This window comes from Anomaloglossus baeobatrachus, chromosome 2 (genome assembly GCF_048569485.1).
Source record: "Anomaloglossus baeobatrachus isolate aAnoBae1 chromosome 2, aAnoBae1.hap1, whole genome shotgun sequence".
Classification (NCBI taxonomy): domain Eukaryota; kingdom Metazoa; phylum Chordata; class Amphibia; order Anura; family Aromobatidae; genus Anomaloglossus; species Anomaloglossus baeobatrachus.
Window position 1 is genome coordinate 55211719 of NC_134354.1, and position 16873 is coordinate 55228591.

At 50.0% G+C, this 16873-nt stretch overlaps 1 protein-coding gene across 1 annotated transcript in view; it reads right to left on the reverse strand.

Moving 5' to 3' along the window:
• The window catches only part of GABPA (GA binding protein transcription factor subunit alpha), an 87847-nt gene extending 75228 nt beyond the window's left edge, over positions 1-12619 (reverse strand). Inside the window, exons 1-3 of the mRNA XM_075333057.1 lie at positions 12475-12619; positions 1758-1856; positions 1042-1186 (exon numbers count right to left, since the gene is read on the reverse strand). Coding sequence (XP_075189172.1) covers positions 1042-1186; positions 1758-1834 — 222 coding nt within the window. The 5' untranslated portion in view covers positions 1835-1856; positions 12475-12619. The remainder of the gene's footprint in view (positions 1-1041; positions 1187-1757; positions 1857-12474) is intronic.
• Positions 12620-16873: the final 4254 nt, after the last annotated feature.

Consider the following 16873-nt stretch of genomic DNA (forward strand, 5'->3'; position numbering starts at 1 on the left):
AGACACAAACACAGAGAGAGAGAGAGACACAAACACAGAGAGAGAGAGAGACACAAACACAGAGAGAGAGACACAAACACAGAGAGAGAGAGACACAAACACAGAGAGATAGACACAAACACAGAGAGAGAGAGACACAAACACAGAGAGAGAGAGACACAAACACAGAGAGAGAGAGACACAAACACAGAGAGAGAGAGACACAAACACAGAGAGAGAGAGACACAAACACAGAGAGAGAGAGACACAAACACAGAGAGAGAGAGACACAAACACAGAGAGAGAGAGACACAAACACAGAGAGAGAGAGACACAAACACAGAGAGAGAGAGACACAAACACAGAGAGAGAGAGACACAAACACAGAGAGAGAGAGAGAGAGAGCGAGAGAGCGAGACACAGAGAGACACACACAGAGAGAGACACAGAGAGAGACACAGAGAGAGACACACAGAGAGAGAGAGAGACACAGAGAGAGACACAGAGAGACACACACAGAGAGAGAGAGCGAGACACAGAGACACACACAGAGAGAGAGAGAGAGCGAGACACAGAGAGACACACAGAGAGAGAGAGAGAGAGAGAGAGACACAGAGAGAGACACACACAGAGAGAGACACACAGAGACACACGCACACACAGAGGGAGAGACAGACACACAAAGAAAAAGAGAAAAAAAAACAAAAACTGATCCGGATCGTGCAACCGGAATCCCGCATCCGGGTCGCACTCGGATCTGCTGCTCAAACCATGTGGATCCGGATTTTGCCGATCCGGGTCCGCTCAACACTAGTCATGACTCAAATAATAAATAAAAAAATAACTGCAAATTAATTATGGGCGTTTTGATCGCTTTTTTTCCTCCTTTTGATGTTCAGATTTAGGAGGCGGCCTGCTGGAAATAGATGCTGTGCGCACATAACCTTAGGTTGCATTCACATATTCATAGCTTTCCAGAGATAATAAAGAAACAGTACAATGAAGAGAGTTCCAAGAAAATCGGCCATGACCTGTGACTATACATCAGAGCCACGCACATACCTGGATGTCTTGTAAACAGATTTCATGGGCATCCAGGGAGCACTGAAGTCTGGGCTCTAGCAGCTTCTTAAGATTTCCTATTGGCTCATTGATGTCGATAGACTGGCTGACAAACTCTGCTGTGGTATACGTTTGCTCTATGATGCTGAAACATAAAAGGTATGGTAAAAAACACACAAGCAGCGCATTTACTTGTAGGATATTAGTGTAGTTAGCTTAGATATCCTAGTAACGTGACGTCCATCATGAACCATGATTAACTTTGCCCCTGCAACAAAACTTCAATTGTTCCCTGAAGCGGAAGATGCAATAGATCTAGTAATTACTGCAAGAATCTTAATGACGTTTTCTGGGCTGAACATACTTTTCTGCAGTCTGTGGATTGAGGAATCCTGATGGTGTGCAATATGTACACTGTCAGGATTCCGCTATAGCAAGATCAAACGGTCGTCATGTGACTTCTTATATGTAATCTGACTAGATTCTGATTAGATTCTCTCAACAGAGCATTAAGAGGAGGAAAACTGACTAATCAGTAGGGAATAGAGATGAAACCCATATGTAGTGCATGATACACACTGTTAGGATTCGGCAATCTGTGAGAGACTGCAGATGTTTGTGTTTAGCTGGAAAACCCCTTTAATCTGCTTGCATTCCTCCAGCCCATGGGTAGCCACAGAATACTGTTACCATTGTAATGTTATACAGTAATATACCTTTCTTCTGTACATTCTGCCTTTTCTGTCCCGTCGATTTCTATCTCTATCAGCTCCTCGGCCTCCCTCTTCGCCATGGCTGATTTTTCTGATATAAACCTATGAGAATACAAGGAAATGGTCAGTATTACTGCTGACAACACAAACAAGGCAAAACATACAGTTATATATACTCCATGGGCCTAAATCACATCCTGCAGCGACTACAATCGATTCACAACACCACACGTCACTCCCGCTTAGCCGGCTTTCACACTGTTTTTTTAACATGCATCATGAACATTTTTTAACGCAAAAACGGATCCAGTGCAAATGCGTTTTCATTTCAATGCATTTGCAATGGACTCGCGTCAACCTGCGTTTGCGTGCGTTATAGTGAGGATCCAGCGACTTGCAGGTTTTTTTTAACTTTTTTCAAAAACGCTACTTGTAGCGTTTTTGAGCTGCGTCCAAATACTGAAAATCGCTGGATCCTGACTAAACAGCACGCAAACGCATGTGAACGCTGGCATGCTGATAGACAGGATCCTGCTTGCTCTACTGAGCATGCCCAGAAACCAGTCTGGCATGATCAGTCTATCTCTCCCCCTCCCTCTCTCCCCTTCCTGAGAGCGGCGGACGCTCGTAACCAAGGTAAATATCGGGTAACCGCGGGCTTAGTTACCCGATGTTAACCTTGGTTACGTGTGCAGGGAGCAGGCAGCCCTACTCCTAGCAGCTGAAGACGCTCGTAACCAAGGTAAATATCGGGTATCCAAGCAAGTTACCCGATGTTTACCTTGGTTCCGAGCCTCCGCAGCTGTCAGCTCCCAGTCTATCACGTTCAGTTCCCCTCACTCCCGATCACATGACTCCAATGCCCGCCCATAAACTTAAAGTGACAGGATCCTGCAAAATAACACATGCGTTTTTCTTTGCAAAAACAGGATCCGCTTTTGCAGCAAAAAAAAAAAAAACAAAAACCGTTCATGACGCATGCTAAAAGAACGTAGTGTGAAAGCAGCCTTACTTTGGCCATGTAAAGCATGTCAGAACACGAGTGAGTCAATCACAGTCATCGCACTCACTGTCCGCCACCGCGACATCATCGCCGCAGTGCATATTTGGCCAGTCCACGGCTATAGGACAAGCAACATCAACCAACAAGAATATGCCAAGATCTTTTGCAGATTGGAAAACCTTTCAAAAGGTACGTACACAGGTTAAAGGGTTATTCCCATCTCCAAGATCCTATCCTAATATGTAGTAGGTGTAATATACGTAATTACTTACCGGTAATGTGTTTTTTCTGAACCCATGACGGCACCATGAGAGAGAGGGGATCCGCCCTTCAAGGACAGGAAACCTCCAGAATAAAAAGGGGCGGCACCTCTCCCCGCATCAGTTGATTACCGAGCATGACAGGACCTCCGAAACAAGGAACATCGTTAAAAAACATGTCCCGCCACCATAACCGCCCAGTGAAGAGGAGTGAAAAGGGAAGCAAACTAGCAACCCCCAAGTGCAGGGAGGGAATGTAAGGGTGCCGTCATGGGTTCAGAAAAAACACATTACCGGTAAGTAATTACGTATTTTTCCAGCACCCATGACGGCACCACGAGAGAATTACAGAGAGGAAGACCTAGGGAGGGACAACAGTTTGCAGAACCCGCCTCCCAAAGGTGATGTCGGTGAACGACAAATCAAGGCGATAGTGATTAAAAAAGGTGGACGGAGAAGACCAGGTTGCCGCCTTACATATCTGCTCGATGGAGACCTCCGATCTCTCCGCCCAGGAAGATGCCATCGCCCGCGTGGAGTGTGCCTTCAAACCAGGAGGTACGTCTTCCCCCCCGGCTGCGTAGGCAACCGAGATGGCATCCCTGATCCACCTTGCCAAAGTGGATTTAGAAGCCCTAAGCCCCTTTCTACAACCCTGGAAGACTACAAACAGAGACTTATCCCTCCTTCCTTCCGAGGTGACCAACAGATACCTTTGAAGACAACGCCTAACATCCAGGCAGTGCCATCCCATCTCCTCCGGAGTAGAAGGGTTGGCATAAAAAGAGGGGAGCACTATTTCCTGTGATCTATGGAAGTGGGAATGCACCTTCGGCAAATAGGCAGGGTCAGTACGTAAAACTACTCGGTCCTCAAAAAACTGGGTATACGGAGGAGAAATGGTTAAGGCCTGAAGGTCACTAACCCTACGGGCAGAAGTGAGGGCTACCAGGAGAATCGTCTTAAGGGACAGATGCTTGAGAGAGATAGAATCTAAGGGCTCAAATGGGGGCCGTGTTAAAGCTGAAAGGACCAAAGTTAAGGTCCCAGGACGGAAGAGGCATGGTTCCCCGAGGCTTAGACCTAGCACAGGACCTAACGAACCTAGATATCCAGGGATCTCCAGCCAGGGCATGGTTATACAAGGCGCTCAGTGCGGAGATTTGCACCTTAAGGGTACTAACGGATAGACCCAGTTCCCAACCCTTCTGGAGAAATTCCAGGACAACCGGGACGGAGGGTGGCTTAGTAGGATCCGCACCCGAAGAGGTCAGGAATTTCGCCCAAATACGCCCATAAATGCGAGTAGTGACAGGCTTTCTGCACTCCATCAAGGTGGAGATCAGACCCTGAGAAAACCCCTTAGTATCTAATAGCGACCTCTCAAGAGCCACGCCGTCAGGTGTAACCTGGTGCGCTGTGGGTGGAAGGCTGGACCCTGGGATAGGAGATCCGGTAGGTCCGGGAGAACCCACGGATCGGTGACTGACAGACGCGTCAGCCAATAAAACCAAGGCCTCTTCGGCCAAAAGGGTGCTATGAGAATCACGACTGCTTGATCCTCCCGTATCTTCCTGAGTACTGCAGGGAGGAGGATGAGTGGAGGGAAGGCATATACGAGGCGGAAGTCCCACTTGAGCAACAGTGCGTCCACCGAGTGAGGACGATCCCTTGGATCCAGGGAACAGAATCGGGGAACCTTCCTGTTGGCCCGAGTTGCAAAGAGGTCTCTCGGGAACCCCCCACATCCCCGTTATCCTGTTGAAAACAGACTGATTTAGAGACCATTTGCCCTGGTGAAACTGGGTGCGACTGAGAAAGTCCGCCAAATCGTTCTCCTTCCCTCGGATGTGTACTGCCGACAGGGAACCCAGATGAGCCTCTGCCCGAGACATGATCCTGCTTGCGACGGACATGAGGTGTCTGGAGCGAGTACCCCCCTGGTGGTTGAGATAAGCTACCGTCGCTTGGTTGTCCGACAGAACTTTTACATGTCGACCCCTTAACCACGGCATGAAATGACCTAACGCCTTTTCCACTGCCAGCAATTCACTTGTATTCGATGAATTTTGAGCTTCTTCTCCAGACCATCGTCCCTGAATGAAATGAGCGTCCAGATGTGCCCCCCAACCGTAGAGACTGGCGTCGGTGGTTACCACCACAGGCTCTGGCGCCCTCCAAGGCACCCCTCTGCCCAAGTGGACCGGATCTAGCCACCAATAGAGGGACTGCAATGTGCGATGTTTGAGAATGATGAGTCTGTCCAGATGGTCCCCGTGAGCCGTCTGATGCTGTAAGATATTCCACTGCAGGACCCTGGTGTGTGCCTGAGCCCATCTGACGGCCGGGATGGTCGCAGTCAGGGAGCCCAGGAGGGACATCGCACCCCGGAGAGACAGACGCCGGTGCCTCAGAGTCCGGTCTATCTGGGTCCGAAGGGCTTCCACTTTGGAAGGAGGCAACCGACAGAGTTGAGTGTTGGAGTCCCAAGTGAGTCCCAGAAACAGCTGAACCTTTAATGGAATTAATCTGGACTTTTCCTCGTTGATCAACCAGCCCAACTCCCGCAGGGAAACTTGCACCTGCCGGAGAAGGGCCGCACAATGAAGAGCCGAGGCGCCCACGATCAAGAAGTCGTCCAGATAAGGAATCAGAAGGACCTCTCTCTGACGCAGATATGCCGACATTTCTGCTATTATCTTTGTAAAAATCCTCGGGGCGATGGCCAGACCGAAGGGGAGGGCTTTGTATTGGAAATGGCAGACCCGACCGTCCATGTGGAGGGCTATCCTGAGGAAGCATTGGAAGAGAGAGTGGATTGGGACATGATAATATGCATCGCGTAAGTCTATGACAGCCATGTGACAGTGGGGATACAGATATTTCACTATGGACCGCACGGACTCCATCTTGAAGCTGTCTATTTGAAGGAACCGGTTGAGGGCTTTCAGGTTGATGATTGTGCGATAGGAACCGTCGGGCTTCCCTACCAGAAAGAGGGTGGAATAGAACCCTTCTCCCTGTTCCCTTGAGGGAACTTCCACTAGAACCCTCTTGAAGAGGAGGTGACGGACCTCTGTTTCCAACGCCAGCTGTTCCGCCGGGGAACGACGCAGAGGGGTAACCACGAACCGGTGAGGAGGAGGCCGAAGAAAGGGGAGCCGGAGGCCGGAGCGTATAAGGGCCAGTATCCATGCACTGGAGGAAATCCTTTCCCAAGCTGGAAGGAACTGAGAGAGCCTCCCTCCGACCTGGGAAAGCGAGTCACTTGGACGACTTATTCTGATCTTTTGAGGGGCCCTTGAACATGAACCCCTTTCCCTGAGTCTTTCTATCGGACCAGGTATTCCGATCCCGTGGTCGGGTGGGGCGGCGAACAGGCTTCCTCCGAAAGGACCGCCGTGAAGAAGGAAACGATGGAAAGGGAAAGCCGCCCTTCTTGTCGCTAGCTTTTTCCAGGATGTCATCCAGCACCGGCCCGAACAGAAATTCACCTTGACAAGGGATATTGCAGAGTTTAGACTTAGTTTGCAGATCCCCCGGCCAGCATTTCAGCCAGAGAGCCCTTCTAGCCGCATTGGAGAGGGATGCTGACTTTGCAGCCAACTTAGTGGAGTCCGCCGAGGCGTCCGCAAGGAAGGCCGCCGCCCCCCGCAACTTGGAGAGGGAGGACGCAATCTCCTCCTTAGGTGCTCGGGATCTAAACTGGTCTTCCAGTTCGTCAATCCATATAGTCAGGGATCTAGCCGTACAGGTAGCCGCAATGGCAGGTCTTAGTCCTCCGGCAGCAGCTTCCCAGGTATTCTTTAGGAAGTGATCAGCTTTCTTATCTAATGGGTCTTTCAGGGAGCCCATGTCCTCAAATGGCAAGGCAAACTTTTTGGATGCCTTAGCGACAGCCACATCCAATTTTGGCGCCTTATCCCATGTGGAGCAGGAGGCCTCCTCAAACGGATATTTTCTCTTAAAGGCGCCAGGAATGGAATGCTTCTTATCAGGTCTCTTCCATTCCCGGGCAATTAAGGCTTGTATTTTATCCACCACCGGGAAGGAGCGTCGTTTCTTCTGTTCCATGCCCCCGAACATCCTATCCTGGATAGATTTTTCAGGTTTCTCATCCGTGAGGCCAATGGTGGTCCTCACCGCCTTAACTAACTTCTTCATATTATCGAGTGGGAAGCACTGGCGACCCCCTGAGTCACTATCAGAGGAGGAGCGGGAAGTAGAGCCAGAGGAATCACATTCCCCATCAGACCTATCAGAGTCCTCGTGGGTAGGCGAAGGGGCCCGAGAACCCCCAGCACTTTGTGCTCCAGACAGGGATCGGAGGGAGTCCCTGACCTCTTCCCGTATGAGGGACCTGAGGTCGGAGGCAAATCCTGGCTGTTCCTCCGACAAAGTCTGCTGAATGCAGCCTTTGCACAGTCTCTTAGTCCAAGAACCAGAAAGTTCTTTACAGCACAAGGCGCATTCCTGATGCCTGGATTTAGATAAACACTTCTTAGGTTTAGGATCCTATAAAAAAACAGACAATATGACCGCCATTAAAAGCGGAACATCTGAGGTGCACTCACCCACCGATGCCCAGAGGCTATACCGGTTCAGCAGGGCCCTCATCTGACTTCCTTCCTCTAGAAGGCCGTCTTCTGTCAGGAGAGTCAGGGTCCTTCCGCTTGGAGGACCGGTCATCAGTCCCCCCACGCTTGACCCCTGAGCCGGTGACACTGTCATCCTTGCCACCCTTCTGCTGCCGCTTCAGGGAGGCAGTATCATGATCAGAGGGAGGTTTTGGAGAGGAGGGAGGTGAAGGAGACGCAGCTGACTGTTTGTCAGTCATGGTAACCGAGCACAGGCACCATAGAGAGGATTGCCGCTCTAAATTTCAAAGACAGTCTGGCGACTCCGCCCCACTTCCGGCGGATGTCCCATCCGGCTCCACAGGCCGCCAGTCCAATAGGAAAAAATGCGCGCCTGCGCACAGCCCGGACATCTCCTTTCCACCCACAACATGGCGCTCCTCCTGGAAGCGCCACATCATCAGCCGCCACGAGGACGCCCCGCAGGGATCGCAGCAGCCGTCCCCCTCATCTCGGCCTGGTGCCGGCACGTGCAGGCAGGACGCTGGTAAGGAGAGGAGGGGGGGGAGGAAGGGAAGGAGCCCGTGCGCAGACATAACCCCCGTGGGTACGCTGCGACGGGAGAGCCCTGCGGACAGGTCCCATGGAAGATCCACTTACCCGCCCCGCAGGCTCCTGGCGCTCCAATCGGGCGCGCTGTACGCACTCCGGACCTCCATGGGTCTGTTGCGGCAGCTCCACAGCACCTCGGCCGACCGCAGCAGGACCCGTGCCGCTGCCAGAGCCGGCCGACCGGGCGCCGGACTTGAATCTTCGGCCCATCAGGACCTTCTTGGATCTACTGGATCTCTGGAGGCTCCCTGTTCAAGGATAGGAAACCAACTGATGCGGGGAGAGGTGCCGCCCCTTTTTATTCTGGAGGTTTCCTGTCCTTGAAGGGCGGATCCCCTCTCTCGTGGTGCCGTCATGGGTGCTGGAAAAAATAAGAATATTAGCAAATACCTCCAATTAGGAATGTAGTATAGTTCTCCTGATATAGCCATGTCACTTACCTTATGTGCAGGGCATTGCAGGACCTTAGGTATCCATGGTTATGACCACAAGCAAATAACTTACTGTAACTATATACGTGGTCATAACCATGGACACCTAAGGTCCTGCAAGGCTCTAAACATCAGGCAAGAAACATGGCTATATCAGGAGAACTATACTACATTCCTAATTGGAGCCATTTCCAAATATTATTATGCCTACTGCAGAGAACCATTTTACTATCTGCAGCAGTAATATCTGCATCAAAATGCAGTTTTTTTAATGTAGCAGCAAATAAATGAGATTTCTGAATTGATTTAAAGCCATTTCTAAGCTACATAAAGGTCAAATATTTTACCAATTCAAATGAATGGGGGGAAAAAAATAAAAAAAACCAAAACACAAAACACTTTTTAACACGTACTTTTTTTAAATAAATAAATAAATAAATAAATAAAGACCAACCCTAAAAATGCAGGCAGTTATTGACACAGTTTACTTAACCAAAGGAAAAAATGGATTCAAAAGGAAGGGGATCTGAGAATATAAAAGAAGGGTTAGGCCCTGTGCGCACTAGAAAATGGAATTTTCTTAATAAAATACCGCAGGCACTGAAAGATTTCCGCACCTGTGGAAAAAAAATAAAAAAATGAAAAACGCACCGAAATCCACATGCGTTTTGTTGCGTTTTTTTTCCGCAGGTTGGTACATGTGTTTTAATGCATTCAATGCAATAAAGCACATTGAAGAAAAAAAAAAAAAAATTTCCTTCTGAGATAGATAGATAGATAATGGATACATAGAAAATGGATAGAAGAATAGATAGAGGGATAGATAGATAATGGATAGAAGAATAGATAGAGGGATAGATAGATAATGGATAGAAGAATAGAGGGATAGATAATCAATAGAGGTCAGATCAAACAATAGATAGAGTCAGTTCTCCCGAGCAGTAGTGTGTTCACATCACCGACCGTGAGAAATGACCTGTAGTTACCTCTTTGCAGTGTCGTTACGAGGCTGCATTGAGCGCTGTGGGTCAGACGCGGCTGGATGCAAGCGTCGTGGGACTTCGGTGGATTACGCCGGAGCTGTGTGTTGGGAGGGGTTAATAAAGGGGTGAAAGAGGGGGCTTTTTTGTGTTTTATTTAGAATAAAGGATTTTTCGGTGTGTGTGCTTATTCACTTTACTTATGGGTTAATCATGAAAGCTGTCTCATAGACGCTGCCATGATTAAACTATGACTTAGTGGCAGCGATCCGCTGACCATTAACTCATTATTACCTGGATTGCCACCGCATCACGGCTATCTGGAAGAGCCGGGGACACTCCGGGACTGTCGCATAATGGATACGACAGTCCCGGGGCAGCTGCGGGCTGATATTCTTGGCTGCGGGAGGGCATTAACCATGGCCCTCGCCTTCCCCAGCCTGAGAATACCGGGCCGCCGCTGTGTGTCTACCTCGGCTGGACGATAAAAATACAGCGGAGCCCGCGTTGTTTTTTCTTATATGTATGTTTGATTTCTATGTGTATTCTATATGTCTGTGTGTGAGTGATGTGTGTTTACTCCCTGCTCCGCTTCCTGTCATAATGACATCACTTCCCTGCAAGACGCAGTGATGAACATTATGTCCCTAACACGCGAAATACCGCATGGAATAAAGCAGGAAAACGCAATGAACCGCACAGAATTTGCTGCCTGCGTTATTTCACGATTACATTGCAGTCAATGGAGTGAAATCCCGCACCGACGTGCGGAAAAGAAGTGACATGCAATTGTTTTTGCTGCGGGAATCCTGCAGCAAAACATGCAGCTGTCAAAATCCGCATAGTGCGCACAGGATTTTTTTCCCCCCATAGGATTTGCTGGTGAATCACTGCAGAGATGTTATGAACATTTCCTGCAGCGAAACATGCAGCAAAACCGCAGGAAATACGCGGCAAAAAACGGCAAGTGCGCACAGGGCCTTATGCTTCTCTTTCCTGCTGGGTCCACATGTGGCTTTGGCTCACAACTGCACCAGGCAGTAACTACATGTGTAATTCCAGCTTACAGGAGTTGTCTACTTTGTGAATCATGTGAATGAGCAGTTACCCCAATGCTAAAGGTTGTCCTTGAAAGTAATGACACTTGGGGTAGTAGACATATGCAAACACACACACATACATACATACATACATACATACATATATATATATATATATATATATAAATACCTTCACACCCCTGTGGGTGGTTATTTGTCCTTCCTCATTCTCGGGTCCTCTACCAGAGGCCTGGGAGTTTGAGGGTTCTGCGCAGGATCTTAGTTGTTCCCAGTAATATAATTTGTTTTTTTTAAAGAAATTGAATCTTTCACAAGTGCCTTTTCAATGTCCATCATAGGGAGAGGTTGAACCAATACCTGTCACAAACAAGCTCTGGGGCTGACCACAGAGTGGGTCGGGCTGTGGGTCTATCTACATCTGCTTCTTCCGTCAATTGTCAACGCGATTCTCTTCTCCCACTCTTGACACACAGAGCAATACCGCAGATCCAGGATGTGGGGCACCTGAAACAATGGTTACAGAAGGCCTGTGGTAGCATTTCTTCTGCTGTATTGCTCTTGATATGTCAAGAGTGGGAGAAGAGAATCGCGTTGACTTTGAGCACATCCTTTAGTGGGTTACTGTCGTCGTTCCTTGTCACAAATGTTTCAATAACTCGATAATGAATATAGCTAAGTTAAAAATGAGCACACCATTGTTTTTCTTGTGCAATTCTGTGTTTGATGTGTCACATGACCCCCTTCCCAATGAAAAGAGTAAAGTTGAATTTAATATGGCGGCTTGCAGATGACTGCCATGGGTGTCACCCGGCCTCAAATGTTTGACCCCTCCCATGTACTAATATGCCACAAACGGTAAGGTGATATCAGCAACCACTTCCATTTTATCAGGGTGTATCCATACTTATGACCCAACCTGTATAAAGGAATGTGAGTGTGTATGTATGTCCGCTAAAGGAATCCACACAGTAACATTTACAATCAAGACATTTTGCACAGACACCCTATTGGACTCCGGTAAGTTCATAGACTATGTTTTGAGGGGAAATTTTAGCCCCACGCTTTAGTTATTCAACAACCTGGGTATTTATCAGGGGGCGAGTCGGGACAGCCGGGGGCGAGTCGGGACAGCCGGGGGCGAGTCGGGACAGCCGGGGGCGAGTCGGGACTGCGAGGGCTGCCCCTCCAGGCTGTAGATAAGGTACGCACACTCAGATGTGGCTCCATTTCTTGTCTATGGGAGTGCTGTACATAGAGCGCTCTCCCAGTTACTGCTGGTACTCCCATACACACTGAATGGAGATGGGGGGATCCAGAGGCCCGTGGGAAGGGGGGGGGGGGGAGGCAATGGTCGGTTCTCCATCCATCAGCAAGTTATGACACATTTAGTTGAGAATTTGCAGTTTTGGTGGGAAAAAAAAAAAAAACAACCCTTGGACTCCAGAATGGTCCATTGTAACAACTGTCAGCGCCTGTGTGAGAGGCCAGGCGCTGGAAACCTCAGCAGAGCCCAGAGGAGGGAACACAATAAAACCCAGCGAGGATATATCCACACACGCTCTACGTATAATACACAGCGCACCCTGTATTGGGGTCCCCGGTGACTGAGGCTGGTGGAGGTTTCCATGGTGATTCGCCATTCGTCCCATTAATAGTGCTGGGACTTGTAGTCCCCACACAGCGCCCCATGTGACAGCACCTACTACATACTCAGAACTGTTAGTCCTAAAGCAATAACAGGGTTAATATTAGGCCGCCGCCTCCTCCCGTCACGTACATCTCCGTTCTGGACTTACCGCCTTTTCTCTTTTTTTCCGCTCTCGTCCTCTCTTCTTTCCCGGGTTTCCGACCTCCACTCACGGAAATGAACCGTGGCGTCAACACGCAGCGCGGCCAACGGAAACAAAACACAGCCCGGGCGGAAAAGGCGAGGGACTGGCTCCAAGCTACCGGAAGTGAAATGACGCACTTCCGCTCGACCCCCAGTCTGGGAGGGAAATGAGTATGCGCGGGAGTGACGTAACAGAACGGGGCGGAGCCTTGGAGAGCGCGACGCTCTAAAGTGGCCGGCCTGTCACGTGACTGGGCCAGTCTGTGCCGGGCAGCCTACGGCGGCGGAGCTTTGTCCTTCCCTATGGCATTTTCTTGTTTTACAGAACTAGTGATATATGTAATATGAGAAAACTTATATAGAAAAAAAATATTTTGTTTTCCTTGATTGGGATGCTGGGTAAATGTAAGATTAAGCAGAAATTAGGCATAGAAAATCCTATTTCTTTAAATTTTATTTAATTATATACTCATTAAAAACACATTTCTCCTCCGCAGTGTAGGAGGCCCCTGGGTGCCCCCGGCTCCCCCCCCTTCTCCGCAGTGTAGGAGGCCCCTGGGTGCCCCCGGCTCCCCCCCCCTTCTCGGCGGTGTAGGAGGCCCCTGGGTGCCCCCGACTCCCCCCCCCCTTCTCCGCAGTGTAGGAGGCCCCTGGGTGCCCCCGGCTCCCCCCCCTTCTCGGCGGTGTAGGAGGCCCCTGGGTGCCCCCGGCTCCCCCCCCCCTTCTCCGCAGTGTAGGAGGCCCCTGGGTGCCCCCGGCTCCCCCCCCTTCTCGGCGGTGTAGGAGGCCCCTGGGTGCCCCCGGCTCCCCCCCCTTCTCCGCGGTGTAGGAGGCCCCTGGGTGCCCCCGGCTCCCCTCCCTTCTCCACGGTGTAGGAGGCCCCTGGGTGCCCCCGGCTCCCCTCCCTTCTCCACGGTGTATGAGGCCCCTGGGTGCCCCCGGCCCCCCCCCTTCTCCGCAGTGTAGGAGGCCCCTGGGTGCCCCCGGCTCCCCCCCTTCTCCGCGGTGTAGGAGGCCCCTGGGTGCCCCCGGCTCCCCTCCCTTCTCCACGGTGTAGGAGGCCCCTGGGTGCCCCCGGCTCCCCTCCCTTCTCCACGGTGTATGAGGCCCCTGGGTGCCCCCGGCCCCCCCCCCTTCTCCGCAGTGTAGGAGGCCCCTGGGTGCCCCCGGCTCCCCTCCCTTCTCCGCGGTGTAGGAGGCCCCTGGGTGCCCCCGGCTCCCCCCCTTCTCCGCGGTGTAGGAGGCCCCTGGGTGCCCCCGGCTCCCCTCCCTTCTCCACGGTGTAGGAGGCCCCTGGGTGCCCCCGGCCCCCCCCCCTTCTCCGCAGTGTAGGAGGCCCCTGGGTGCCCCCGGCTCCCCCCCCCTTCTCCGCGGTGTAGGAGGCCCCTGGGTGCCCCCGGCTCCCCTCCCTTCTCCACGGTGTAGGAGGCCCCTGGGTGCCCCCGGCTCCCCTCCCTTCTCCGCGGTGTAGGAGGTCCCTGGGTGCCCCCGGCTCCCCCCCTTCTCCGCGGTGTAGGAGGCCCCTGGGTGCCCCCAACTCCCCCCTCCGTTCTCCCTTTTTCCTTCTCGTGTCCCCGGAGCTCTGACTTTATTTCCAGTCTCAGTTTTTAATCTTTTAATCACTATTTTCGGAGCCTTACAACTTTCTGATCTCGGATTCCATTTTTGTGAAGGGGAGGGAGAAGTGACCACAAAACAGTAATTCTGACAGATTTTTTTTTTTTTTTTTTCATTCATGCTCATCGCCCAGAAATCACATTATCCGGGGGGAAGGGGGATTTGAAGAAAGTCACCTCCCCCACAACCCTCCCTTAAGTCACAATTGACAGCAGCAGCATGTAAGTGGTTTAAACCATTTTCACACCACGGTCCATTAACTTTATACTCCAGGCCCATCCCAGTATAGAAGGCTCCCAATTGTGTTTTTTGGGTTTATACTTTTATATATTATAGGTGGGAGGTAACATCATTGATTATAATGGGGTCCAAGATGCAGATGGAGAAATGCATGATGGGAATAAGACAGGTAACTGGCACCGAGTGGGACCTGCTTTGTTTCATCAAACATGGAGCCCATGGTATCCACTCCCTGACATCATCCATTTGTCACCCCCATCGCTTGCTGTAGTCGCTATTGGTGATGGCATGTAAGGGGTTACAGCATTGAGCGCAACTGGGCACACCGCCTATATGCACAGCCTCCATAGGACACACACGTATGTCGTGTGATAGATGCGGTCACTGTCCTGCCTTCTGTGTTTGTTTTTTTTGTTTGGTGTACACATGTTAAAGGGAACCTGTCATCAGAAATTTCGCCCAAAAGCTAAAAGCTTCCCCCTCTGCAGCTCCTGGGCTGCATTCTAGGAAGGTCCCTGTTATTATTGTGCCCCATGTGAGACCAAAATAAAGCCTTTATAAAGTTCTACCTTTTTGTATGCAGCTTCTGTAAATTCGTCCCGGGGGCGGGCTCTCTGCCGTCCGTTATTCTGCCCCCTGGTCCTGTATGCCGCCCCCATCGCTCCTTTCCATATCTGATGCACCGCCCACTGCTCCAGCCATCCCCGTGCATGCCCAGTGCCAGTCTCACAGGACTGAGCACTGTGACTGCTGGTGATGTGTGCGCAGGCAAGTGATTATGGACGGGACTGTGACTGTTATCAGCAAGTACCCGGCCATAATCTCGTGAGCGCGCAAACCTCTCCAGCGGTCACACTGAGCTCAGGATTTATGCTAGACTGTATGGGCTGCTTCCAGGGATGACGTCCCTTTGTCATGTGATAGTATTTCGAACACGCCCCTATCACATGACAAAGGGACGTCATCCCTGAAAGCAGCCCATACAGTCTAGCATAAATCCTGAGCTCAGTGTGACGCTGGAGAGGTTTGCGCGCTCACGAGATTATGGCCGGGTACTTGCTGATAACAGTCACAGCCCCGTCCATAATCACTTGCCTGCGCACACATCACCAGCAGTCACAGTGCTCAGTCCTGTGAGACTGGCACTGGGCATGCACGGGGATGGCTGGAGCAGTGGGCGGCGTCCAAAAGTATGGAAATCAGCGATGGGGGCGGCATACAGGACCAGGGGGCAGAATAACGGACGGCAGAGAGCCCGCCCCCGGGACGAATTTACAGAAGCTGCATACAAAAAGGTAGAACTTTATAAACTCTTTATTTTGGTCTCACATGGGGCACAATAATAACAGGGACCTTCCTAGAATGCAGCCCAGGAGCTGCAGAGGGGGAAGCTTTTAGCTTTTGGGCGAAATTTCTGATGACAGGTTCCCTTTAAAAATCTCTTGTGGAAGTGTTTTACATTCTCCCCAAAGACTTGTATTAGATAAGAAAAATCCGCAGATAAAAAAAAATATATATATACACACCAAAACATTGTACTAAACTCCCCGCCATATAGTACTCACAATTGTATCAAAATCAGTCCTACCAGGATGAATCAAAAACAAAAGCAGCTTTATTTAAACGTAAAAAAAACCCCAAAACACACAAGTAACCTATTAAGTGCAGAACATGTGCAATATTGAAGACTCACAAAATACTAATCATGCAGACATATCGTAAATGTGCAGCAAGTGCTTTTATATTGTGGAATTAACCCAAATTTGTTGCAAACCTAAAATAAATTATGCAAAAAAAAAAAAAAAAAAAAAAATGATGTCCCGTGTGGATATACAGTCATATGAAAAAGTTTGGGCACCCCTATTAATATTAACCTTTTTTCTTTATAACAATTTGGGTTTTTGCAGCAGCTATTTCAGTTTCATACATCTAATAACTGATGGACTGAGCAATATTTCTGGATTGAAATGAGGTTTATTGTACGAACAGAAAATGTGCAATCCGCATTTAAACAAAATTTGACCGGTGTAAAAGTATGGGCACCTCAACATAAAAGGGACATTAATATTTTGTAGATCCTCCTTTTGCAAAAATCACAGCCTCTAGTCACTTCCTGTAGCTTTTAATGAGTTCCTGGATCCTGGATGAAGGTATATTTGACCATTCCTGTTTACAAAACAATTCCAGTTCAGTTAAGTTTGATGGTCGCCGAGCATGGACAGCACGATTCAAATCATCCCACAGATTTTCAATGATATTCAGGTCTGGGGACTGGGATGGCCATTCCAGAACACTGTAATTGTTCCTCTGCATGAATGCCTGAGTAGATTTGGAGCGGTGTTTTGGATCACTGTCTTGCTGAAATATCCATGCCCTGCGTAACTTCAACTTCGCCACTGATTCTTGCACATTATTGTCAAGAATCTGCCGATACTGAGTTGAATCCATGCGACCCTCAACTTTAACAAGATTCCCGGTGCCGGCATTGGCCACACAGCCCCAAAGCA